The sequence below is a fragment of the Pristiophorus japonicus genome, chromosome 2, assembly GCF_044704955.1.
Source record: "Pristiophorus japonicus isolate sPriJap1 chromosome 2, sPriJap1.hap1, whole genome shotgun sequence".
Lineage (NCBI taxonomy): Eukaryota > Metazoa > Chordata > Chondrichthyes > Pristiophoridae > Pristiophorus > Pristiophorus japonicus.
In genome coordinates, this window is record NC_091978.1 from 275443094 (window position 1) to 275455357 (window position 12264).

At 39.9% G+C, this 12264-nt stretch overlaps 1 protein-coding gene across 1 annotated transcript in view; it reads right to left on the reverse strand.

Annotated features, from left to right (window-relative positions):
- LOC139246397 (caspase-6-like) overlaps positions 1-12264 on the reverse strand; it is a 54097-nt gene that overhangs the window by 26580 nt on the left and 15253 nt on the right. The window contains exons 2-4 of the mRNA XM_070871409.1: positions 5290-5334; positions 3278-3314; positions 2300-2449 (exon numbers count right to left, since the gene is read on the reverse strand). Of these exons, the coding sequence (XP_070727510.1) occupies positions 2300-2449; positions 3278-3314; positions 5290-5334 (232 nt within the window). The remainder of the gene's footprint in view (positions 1-2299; positions 2450-3277; positions 3315-5289; positions 5335-12264) is intronic.

A 12264-nucleotide genomic window follows, 5' to 3' on the forward strand; every position in this document is an offset into this window, starting at 1 on the left:
TTTTCAATTTGGTTTCAATTTTATTTCCTTAGTTAGCCACGGATGGTTATCCCTTCTCTTACAGCCTTTCCTTCTCAGATATATTTTTGTTGAGAGTTATAAAATATCTCCTTAAATATCAGCACTGCTCATCAACCGTCCCACTCGTTAATCTATTTTCCCAGTCCACTTTAGCCAACTCTGCCTTCATATCTTTGTAGTCTCCTTCATTTAAGCTTAGGACACTGGTTAGAGATCCAACTTTCTCATCCTCCAACTGAATTTGAAATTCAACCATGTCATGGTCACTTATTCCTAGAGGATCCTTTATTAGGAGAACATTTATTAATCCAGTCTCATTACACAGTACCAGATCTAAGATAGCCTGTTCCCTGGTTGGTTCTGCAATGTACGGTTCAAGGAAATTATCCCGGATACACTCTGTGAACTCTTCCTCAAGGCTACCCTGGCCAATTTGCTTTGTCCAATCAATATCAATCATAAGCCCATGATTATTGCCATTACTTTTTTACAAGTCTCCATTATTTCTTGATTTATACTCCGTCCAATAGTGTAGCTACTGTTAGGGAACCCATAGACTACGCCCACCAGCGACTTTTTCCCCTTATTATTCCTTATCTCCACCCAAACTGATTCAACATATCGATCTTCTGAGCCAATATCGTTTCTCACTAATGCACTGATCTCATCCTTTATTAACAGAGCTACCCCACCTCCTTTTCCTTTCTGTCTGTCCTTCCGAATTGTCAAATACCCCTGAATATTTAGTTCCCAGCCTTGCCTTGCATCCACGTCTCTGTAATGGCTATCAGATCATACCCATTTGTATCTATTTGTGCCGTCAACTCATCTATTTGTTACGAATGCTGCATGCATTCTGATAGAGCTTTTAAATTTGTGTTTTTACCCTTTTTCCCTGCTTTGACCTCATTTTCTGATTCACTTTTATGTTTATACATTCTCTCCCTTCCAGTCACGTTCTGGTTTTCATTTCTGTCATGTATTCAACTATCATTGTAACCCATGTATAAGCTGACCCAAGTTGTACGCCTTGAGAACATTGACCACAAGGGGATGAACTTGTGGGAGACACTTCTAACCTGGACTTTCAGGTATAAAAGGGGAAGCTCCACCCACCTTCATCACTTGGTAATAAAGGTTACTGGTCACAGAGTGACCTCTCAAGTATGGGCCTCGTGTGCATTTATACTGTATAGTAAGGACATATCAATTTTCCCCAGTGCTACCCTGCTCTATTGCCTATTTGAATCTCTCTAATCCAGTATCTGCCCCTGACACAGCACTAAAACAGCCCTAAACAAAGTCACAAATGACATTGTCTGCAACTGTGACCGCGGTGTATTAACCGTCCTCATTCACCTCGACCTTTCTGCAGCCGTTGACAAGGTCAATCACAATGCCCTCCACTAATGCCACTCCTCGGCTCAGTGGTACTACCCTCGCCTGGTTCCACTCTTTCTCATCGCCATACCATTAATATATATCTGCCAACATGGAGACAGTGGAGGAGTCAATGGCGAGGTAGAGCTGGCTGTCGTTTGTGTGTGTGTGTGTGTATATATATATATATATAAACACAAACGACAGCCAGGCCTCCATGTTGGCAGATTATTTATCCAATATCCAGTTTTAGAAGAGCCACAATTTCCTTCACGTAAAACTAGTCAAGACCAAAGCCATCGTCTTCGCTCCTGCCAAAAACTCCATCTCACTCCCCAAAGAAATAGGGTGCATTAGATACAGAAAGAGTAATAAAGAGAAAGGGAAAGAAAGATTGGACTAAGAGGGAGAGAAAAAGGAAAATATATGTATTTTAATTTTAAATTTTAAAAACCTCTAGGAACAACTTACTACCTGCAGGAATGAGACTCCACAGTTTCAACGGTTCCCTTTCTGGGCCTCTAACGCTGAGTGGTATTGCAGAACACAAATCAGGTCATTAAAAGGGTCCTTACGTTGTTAAGTACCAGCCCTAACTTTCTACAGCAAGTTTAATTTGTTTTAACAGCACAGATGCAGCGATTTCTTGAAACACATGGGGAGATTGAGGGCGAGCTCCCATTTTCGCAAGGCTAACGGCAGAGCGGCACAAATCATCCAACAATTTGTGATAATTCGCAACTCTCGCCACATCTCTTCCTCGCAACAAATTACTGGGTTATTTAAACACTAATAATGGCCTGGGCTTTAAACTCACTGTTATTTCCCCAGCAAATCTGGGCTATTAATTCAGCTTTGTGATAAAGATAGTGCAATATATTCAAGCAAGCCAGAATACCTTTTTTCCAGATTGAATCTGTCAGCATTTGTGCCTCCTCTATCAGGCAATCCTAGATACCAGTAAAAGCGCTCATGGTTAAAAATTAAAGCAATCCCTCGTCTGCGGTGCTTCATGTTGTATTCAATGCATGGGTCCATGAGATCAGCACTGTGACAAAAAAGTGAACCAAATTCAGTACAACAAAGCAATAACGTCCACTTGACAGGAGGCAACAAACAGCTTCTATGACAAGTAAAAGCTGAGGCAATAGGAAGACAAATTTAATCAAAGCACAAATGTTTATACCAAGGTCACACTGGACAACAGAAGTTGTCCGTTCATCCATACTTTTAGGTGTATTCGTAAAATCCATCTAAAAAGCACTTACCCATTGCATTTTAAAATACATTAGAAGCAGTCTATGATAAGTATTCCAAAATATCCAACCGATCATTTTGTTTACCGTTATATGGAAGCTGTTAATTTTTTCCACCTTTTCCCCAGGTTACGTTTTATGATTCAACGAGTTAGCAGCCAACTGCTTCTGCTCTATTACATCATCTAATCCAAATCAACAATCTTTAAGGAAAGCAGCAATAGCCAATGTCAATTCAATTTTTCCCAGTGCTACACCAGTTTTTTTTAAGAAAAGAAAATACTACTTGTAGCTTATCCTTTACATTATATTGCTGTAACTTCAAGGGAAGAAAATCAATATTATCATACAATTCCATCCATTTAAGAGTTTGACGTGCAAACCCAATTTTACGATGACCTCCTCAGTTCTTTTTGATGAAGTGTTTACTGAACACACCAAGGTGACATAAGGAGAAATTTAACAGTATTATCAATCTCCAAGCTTTAAATTCAGGAAGCTACAACCGAGATCTATTCGCTGCCAGTCCGATTTGAAATGACGCAAAAATCGATTACAAAAATAATTATGGGATATATATTTTAAAATAAAACAAAGTTACATTTAGAAGAATCTCATACCTTTGAAGAATCGTTGGAAAATCGACTTCAGTGACAACTGAAAAAGAAAAGTATTTATCGTCAATGCAAACTTATGATACCGTACCTCTTGTTATTGAGAGTTTTGCTTCAGACCTACCAACTTAGTATTCAGGATTCAGTTTAACCTCTATGGCTTACTGCTTATAGATTTGAATACACTGAAGCTATGCAGACTATAATCAGAGCCCCAAGATTTCTCCAGCACCTTAATGTTAATTTTATCTACATTACTTAACTGGTACATATTTATTCCTTAGCATAATTGCAATTAATCTTAGATTAAAAATTCATCGAGAGGCATTGAGAACACAAACTGAACTGTATCTGTTGAGAAGGAGAAATTACAATACCAGAGAACAAGCTGTAAGCAGAGACCTTCAGCAGACAAATGAGGAACAGAGACCCAAGATAGCAAGTACATAAGACAACCAGCCTCCGTGGTAAGGATATGGTAGGGAAAGGGCTCACATTCGAATCAAGAACAGGAGATACAACACTGCTAGTGCACTCAGTTTCTTGATTAATGAGGTTAATTGCCAGATAGATCTAGGAAGACAAGAAGGGAAGATGCACCACAATCCCACTGGTAGAGGATATAGGTTATAAATCATTTAACTGTCACCTCTTGTTTACTGAACTGTGAAAACTTCTAAAATACTGTAAAGCTACTGTCTAATTATTCACTCATAGCCAACCATTGTTATGAAATACTGTCCTTTCATCCTGAAGAATCAACTGGAGCCCAGAAAACAGCATGGCTATCAGTTTAGTGATAGAGAATCTTTCATTACCAGTTAACCCCTCGAAATCAGACCAGTTACAAAAGAATTATGCTTAACTGGGACTGCATTGGATTTTTATTTAGTGATTAGTATGGAACTGTCTAGAAGCAACAAATGTGTTCAACATTGTACGGCAATGGCAGAAATAGAACGTGAGCCGGAGCGCAAGCTGCACTTTAGTCTATCCACTTTCATCTTCTCATGGGTCAGAGACCAACCCGAACTGTAGCCAGGGAACATACAGTAATACTTAATTCAATGGAGACGTCCGTGCCCAGAATGCACTGCATTCTCGGAAATGCCCAATCCATTTTAGAGACTTGTCATGGCTGCTCATCTCTATGACTCTTTTACTGAAGAAAGAGACCAGGCACTGGGTCGTTCCTCCCCCGATCCCCAGAGTACAACGGCAGGGGGATTCTCATCGCTGTCTTAGACATGAGAGTGGATCCCGGAGCACAAGGACTCCAGGTAATGCAACTGTAGTTCAGGCCTTGTGAAGCCGCTTCCTCCTATACTCAGCACACTGAAGAACAGCTTTCGTGTCGGAGGTCTCTCAGACTCGAGCTACGTGGACATTCAGTACATGTAATCCAGCGATAAATATTTCATTCATTCAGTAACAGATTTTACACTACAGTGTGTGTGTCGAAAATAGTATTTGATTACTATCTGAATTTATGTTTATGTTTATGCAAAATTTATGTTTATGCAAGGTTCCTTCTCTTTTTTGCCACTTTAAATTTGTACTTCTGCGCACCTTAGGGGGTGAACATTGGTGTGCATCCCTCACCAAAACTTATTAAGTGGGCCTCCAACCCAACTAATTGTCCATCCCTGGTGCAAGGGAACTCCGTTAACACCCCAACAATTAAATCTGAAATACTTCTGGTTAATGTCTATCTACTGATGTTGGTTCAGCTTCCTCACAGTTGAGCTCAGTAATTCCACCTGGACATTTTCCTTCAATTGGGGCACCAGGGCTCAACAAAGATAAATAACCAAGCAAAACAAACATGAAATCCAAAGGGGTGTGATCAGTCACAGTTGTGTTTTCAAAAGGGAAGGAATATGGATTAAGAGACTGCTCTATATGAGAGTGGGTAAATAAGAGCTGGTAATTCCAATTCAGAAATGCACGTTAATAAAAACACTGGATTGTTACATGAACTTTCCTTTATAAATAAATAAGAAAACAGGTTTATTTACCATTTGCGTTTTGTTCAACAGATTTACTGTTTTGAACTACAACACCTAGGAATAAAGGAATATTTGGTTAATGCAATGAAAAGGCCCAGAATTTTCTGACAGTAGATCAAACCAATATTAAATATTAGCTGAACAAAGGAAATACAACCCTATTCACCATTGTTTAAATCTTCACTTGTGTTACAACAGTGACTACATGGACATGTCTCAAACTTTCTCATGTTCTATTCATATACAATGAAAGAACCGCCTAGTTATAAAGCCAATCCTGCAAGATTATAAAAAAGATAGCCACTAGAAAGGATGCAAAAAATATTTACAAGGATGTTAGCAGAACTGCGAGAATATACCTATCAGGAAAGGATGAACAGGCTGGGTCTCTTTTCTCTTGAAAAGAGGTTGAGGGATGACCTAATAGAGGTTTATAAATTATGAAAGATTTTGCTAGAGTACATACAGAGAATGTTTCCACTTGTGGGGAGAGCAAAACTAAAGGCCATCAATATAAGATAGTCACCAAGAAATCAAATAGGCAATTCAGAAGGAACTTCTTTACCCAGAGGGTGGTGAGAATGTGGAACTTGTTACCACAGGAAAAGATTGAAGCGAATAGCATAGATGCATTTAAGGGGAAGCTAGATAAGCATGAGGGAGAAAGTAATAGAGGATCATGCTGATAGTTAGATGAGGAAGGATGGGAGAAGGCTCGAGTGGAGCATAAACGCCGGCATTAAGAGGTTGGACCAAATGGCCTGTTTCTGTGCCGTATATCAACATGTAACGACCTCCGGTCTGCTTTTCTGAAGTATACAAGGGGACAAAACAAAATGTGAGGCTAGAATGAAATGTCAACATTACTTACCTAGCCCTGGAATGAGGATATTGGGTCTTATAGGAATAATGGAGCAATACAAATTTGTTTGTAGGATTTTTCATCTGTGGTTCCCAATTTGAATCATCCAACATAAACAACAATTAAAAAGACTCAGCCACAGCTCGGTCACCAGCGGGAGCTAAGTATAGCACTGGTTAAACTTGTTTAGTTCATCCCAAGGTTATAAAATACTGCACAGGCAGAAAATGTATATTTTACTATTCTTTTTCACTACTCCTATATAGTCAAAGAAAGCACAACTGTGGCGGTTATACGAACAAACAGAATAACTATTATTTGAGTTATATTTGAAATAGCATATCTCACTATTATTACAATAGGTGCTTGGTAAAGTTAGCTCTTTTCAGTTTATATAGCAAAGTAAAGAAGCACTTGTACTCTTCCTGTTTATATCTATAGTTCAGATGACATTAATTTAAAAATATCTACTTTGAGTTAGAAGCAGTTTAACTGCTATATCGAAGCTCCTGTCATCTTCCATGGTGTGCTGCTTCCGCCTCTGGGATCAATCTCAGAGAGATACCAGGAGTCTTCTTCCTTCCGGATTCTTTGCCATCTTCTTGTCCTAACCTCGAATAATTTGTATGTCCATAATATACTTCTCAACTCTCATTACTGAACTAACTATTGAATTACACTGTTCCATATCTTATACACATATATATGAATATAGAACGCTAGCAAAAGACAACCAATTGCTTCAGTAAAGCTGAAATACCACCAAAAAGCTGATATTTGAAAAATACCCTTGAATATAACACTATGACATGAAAAAACAAATCATTAGACTGAAAGTACAGTGGGACACTGGCTATTAACTTAAGCTAATACTCCTTATCTGGGACTGGAAGGGGAACAATAAAGAGGGAAACAAAATGTTGAAGGAACAAGATTTATATTCCAGGGCCCATCTGATGAAATCTCCCCTTCCCCAAGAAAATATTGATATTTGATTTGGTGCCTGTTCTCAGTACAGGTATTCTGGTATTTACCATGTACATGGGCATTACAATTTGTTTTTAATCTAAAAAAGGAAGGGGTTTTGCCTAATCTTTATTTAAAACTATTTATATTTAGCATTTGCAATTGTTTTTATGCAATAAAACATTTGCCCCTGTAGCGACAATTTTAGTTCATTTTCATTTTGAAAAAAAGGCATACAACAAATAGAGGATTCAAATCAATTTATTGGCCAGGAGATCATTTTAGTTAGCGTTGCAGACAGTAAATTTAGAACTGTGTACAATTCTCTCAAATGGTCTCCCCCCTCTCCCTCCACCAATTTATTTTTTGTGGGGCTTGGGTATATGCTCCCTCAGAGAATTTAACATTTTATTAAACATAAAAGTGGGTCATTGTGGTTAATTTTAAACACTTTTGTACTTTACAGTAGACAGATTTTTAATCTAAAAATGATGGCAAAACAAACGACATTTGGGCTTACAACAGACTACCGCTTCCCAAAACACTAGTTCAGCACAGACTGTCCCACCTCCAACCCTCTGCTCCAGTTCAAGTGGACATTGTAACCTCTCTACATAGCTCACAGAGATATTGCTGGAATACATTCAAACACACAACCTGCCCTCTTGTATTACTTTTACTACCTTTTTAGAACTGCTTTTAGCAGACACCTATGGTTACATAAAACAGACTGAGTACATTCTCATTTCTGTTAAGTTCACAGGCCATGGCTTTTAACTGGAACAATGCATTTATGCTCACAAAAGAACATCAGGTAAGGAAAGAATCAGTTTGACTTATGGCCTCAACATTTGTATTGCCTGCCAACACTCACAATCAAGGTTCACACAAAAATAACCACCACTTGGGTGAGATACCAGATACCAGATACCAGATACCAGAAAGTAAAAGGGGAAATTGTTATTGAAATAATTTCACTGCTGATAATCATCGTATATGACTTTGGTAAAGGGACCATCATTTAAATATATTAATTGATCTCTTGTGGCACTGCTCATAGATAAAAAAATATTAAGCATTTTGAAAGGATTCATCACACTCCAAAGTGTGAAAAGTAGAGAGGCAGACACATCATTTCCTTCTTGACCTGAAACCAGAAATTCAAAAGTATTATATATTCTTTTGAGACTTTGGGCCAAGATTTTCAGCAGATTTGCGACCGGGTTTTTGCTGCGATTTGACCCTCCGCGGCGAAAACCCGGTCACAACACCCAGGCGAGATCCTCGGGTACCTGTTTGCGGCGGCGCTTTCAAGTACCGCTGGGGAGAGGTGCGCTGACGTGCAACGACTCGGATTGCATTTGCATCTGAGTTTCGGCACTCTCCCGACTTGTACGCCACGCCCAGAATAGCGACAGGTCAAACCTGTCAGTGCAGCCTTTTTAATTTTGTAATTTTTTTGCAGCGATTATATAGTTAAGGGTCTTGTAAATGTTTTTGGAATTTCTTTTTCTTTTTTCCCCCCCTCCCAAGGTCTCTCTCGCAGTGCTACCAGCCCCGGATTAAAGTTGCTGAAACTCGCGGTTTGCGACACAAATGCTTGTGCAACGCCTCCCTTACTGATGCACCCGGAAAGGCCGAAAGTTCTGGCTTAAAACGGTAGCGCAACAAAAACGGTAAGTTTCATGTATCGCTACCGTTTTCGCCGAAAAACCCCGCAAGACGAAAATCTGGCCCAAGGTGACTAAAATTGCACAAATACTCCAGAATCAGCCCCACCAATGATCTGTACAATGTTGATATAACTTTTTCTATTTTATAATCAATGTCCTCTAAAAAGAAACCAGATACCCAATTCTCCTCATCAATAACTGCTTCACACTGACCAGATGCTTTCAGGATATGATTTATGACCATTCACAAAACTTTTCCTGTCTACGGCAGTGGAAACCCTTTCATGTCATACACATTTGCTGTTCCCTCATTTCTAGATGTATTACATTATCCATATCAAAATACATGGTATTAAGTAGAATTTTACAGCATAGGAACAAGCCATTCGGCCCAACTGGTCTATGCCAGTGTTTATGCTCCACACCAGCCTCCTCCCGCCTTATTTCATCTCACCTTATCAACATATCCTTCTAGGTACTTCATTGGCTGCAAAGCGCTTGGAGACGTCCAATGATTGTTAACGGTGCTATATAAATGCAAGTCTTTCTTTTAAATCTTATTGGTTAAGGAGATAGACTGTTGGTCCCACCACTCATGGAGGTACCAGATGCCCTGCTCTCCTCATTATGGCATTATCAGCTCGCACTTCCAGCAAGTTACGGCAGAAATGTTTTTTGAACTGAAGGGCACACAAAGAAAGTCTAACTAATGGGGCATGCTGCAAGATAGCCCGCGCTGGCAAGAACCGGTCCCATATTTCATGGTTGTGATGAGCTACTCGTGTTTTATGTTGCACCTCAACTCTGCGACGTGTGAAAGCCTTGCTACACAGACAAATACTGCGTTACCCAAGATGTAGCCTCTGCAATAAAATTTGCCCATGCCACTAATTCAACCCCCAAAATCCACTACTGACTTAAAGGATTCTGCTGAAACACAAAAGGTACACAAAATACACCACTGATTTAGCACATTGGGCCGGATTTTGCTGTGAAAATAATGGTAAGGCTGATAAGAGTTGCCGTTATTTATGCGCAAATGGGACAGCAACTTCAGGTGAGCACAGATGCGCAGTTAATCGCAAAAGTCTGGAGGTTGCTGTCTGAGATGCACCGCTCTCCTCCATAAGCTGCTTGAAAATAGCATCGCACCATCTGGTTCCCCATTCAAATGTACTGAACGGTGTGAAGTCCCTGTATCTGTACTGACTTCCTGAATACAGACTTAATTTGCCACAAAAAGTTAGGGCTTGTCCATTCCAGAGTAAGTACTCCTTTAAATGGCATGGCAAGTCTTACTTACTGCTAAACAACCTCTCTGGCACTGAAAATTAACTTTTTACAAGTGTGGAACCTCATTCCTTCAGATTTTAATTATTGTTGGAGATTTCTTTCAAATTTAAATATTTTTTATTTATCCAATCTTTCTTTCAAGCTACTTATTTCACTTTCTGTACCTGATTTGACCTGGAATTAAATATTTTAATCTAATACTTCCTGGTTCAGATTTTGCGCCGCTCATTAATGATTCTTCAATCTGATTGGTTAGCGAGATACAGTTGCTTGCTCTGTTCACACAGGTCCCAGATGCCCTGTAAAGGGCATTGTGCTGTTTGGATGTTTGGCTGACAGCAACTTGCCATGCTAAACCCCACAGAAAGTGTATGGGAAAGTGCAAGTCTTACAAATGGCTGATGCCGTTCGTTCGCTGCTCAGAGCAAAAGCTGGCCCAACATATTCCTGCTGCTACAGATAAACCTCTCGTGTATATTAGAATAACTCATAGGCTTGAATATAATCACAAAGCAGTAACAAATGGAGGGATTCAGGTGACATGCTAAACATTGAACAATATTTTTCCGTGTTATCTACTCAATGATGCATTATGCTTCTGAAACACTGTAGCCCATATGCTATTTCAAATACCAGCTGGGATTGTAGCACTATTTTTATTCCGTTTACAGCAAACTTTGTTTTGCCTGTAGTAATTCCCATGGCGGACAGTGACTGATGAGAGGCTGTCGTAATTCAATCACACGCTTTGAATTGAAGCAGCACTTCACCAAGATGTGAACTGAAATGAAGTGGAGTTTTATTTCATGACATTACAAGGAAATAACACAACCTGTAGGTTTTACATCAGAACCAACCATATGTCTTATCCCAGCCTCCAGTTGGTTTTGAATCATATGCAGCACTTTTTCTACAGAATATGAATTTTTAGATTACAACCTTTACTATTGCTACAACAGGACTATTCAAGGCTTCATTCATGTCATTTGAAATATGGGGAAAATGCAACGAAATAACCAAGAACAGTCCCTGTTAACATCCAATAGAAAAGTTTAACAGCAAGGTTACAATATGAAAACAAACTAGTTTCTAAGGGTTAGACTTTGCATTAGTGTCAAGATTACCCAAAAGTGGGCGGTATTTCCGGCGTTAGCAATTATATTTGTTTTCGTGATCACCAGAATATTGTCCATTTTAAAACCCATTAGTTAGTTTGGGCGTTAGCCGTAGCGATGTGAAACAGGCATTAGCGATTTATTCCATCGTGCAAAGCTGGCATCCATAGCAACGGGCTTTTCCCGCATTTTGGGAGGTCAGGGCTCATGCACAAAAGGGAGTGGGTGGGGGGGGGGGAAGAGGAGGAAGAGAGCGAGAGAGAGCAAGAGAGAGCAAGAGAGAGCAAGAGAGAGCGAGGTGGAAGCTTGTATTGATTGGAGGTGGAATTATTGATTTATTGAATTATTCCCAGAGTTTTCAATTTGAATATTGAATTAGTTGAGGAAGCTGAAGAAGTTATGAATGGATGGAAAGATGTGGCCCAATTGGAAGAGGAGATTGGAGGACGGCGGCGTGCAAAGCACTTCACCGAGGAGGCCAATGCTGCCCTGGTCTCCGAGTTGGAGAATAGATGGGCCCAATTGACCCGGGGTGATGGTGGGAAACCTCCTCCCCAGGTGTACCAGCGAATATGGGCTGAAATTGTGGGGGTAGTGTCGTCGTCCACGCACGACGTAAAAGAGCCGAACCAGTGCCGCGTGCGCTGGAACGACCTCGTTGATTCCAGCAGAGTAAGTATTGCATTTATTTATTTAATAAGTTGTAATGATGCAATGCTTATTGTAAATGTAGATCTGCAGGATTGTAGTTAGGCTGGTAATCTTGGTGTCATGCGTTTAAATCCTAATCTCAATCTTATCTATTATGTCTGTAATGTACCTATGAATGACTCCACGAGGCAATGTGTTGTAGTCAAACTATAGTGGCTTTGGTCCTTTATTTGTAACTCGAGAGTGAGGCAGCAGCATGGTGGCTCCCCTTTTATACAGCCCCGGCCACCGTGACAGGAAACCCCGGTCTCCACCAGTTGCACCCTTTAGTGGTGCCAGCATGTATATACACAGTGGAAACCTTATTGATGTTTACCTGGTGTACTAAGTCTCCAACTTATGCAGCTGTACAGTGACTACACAG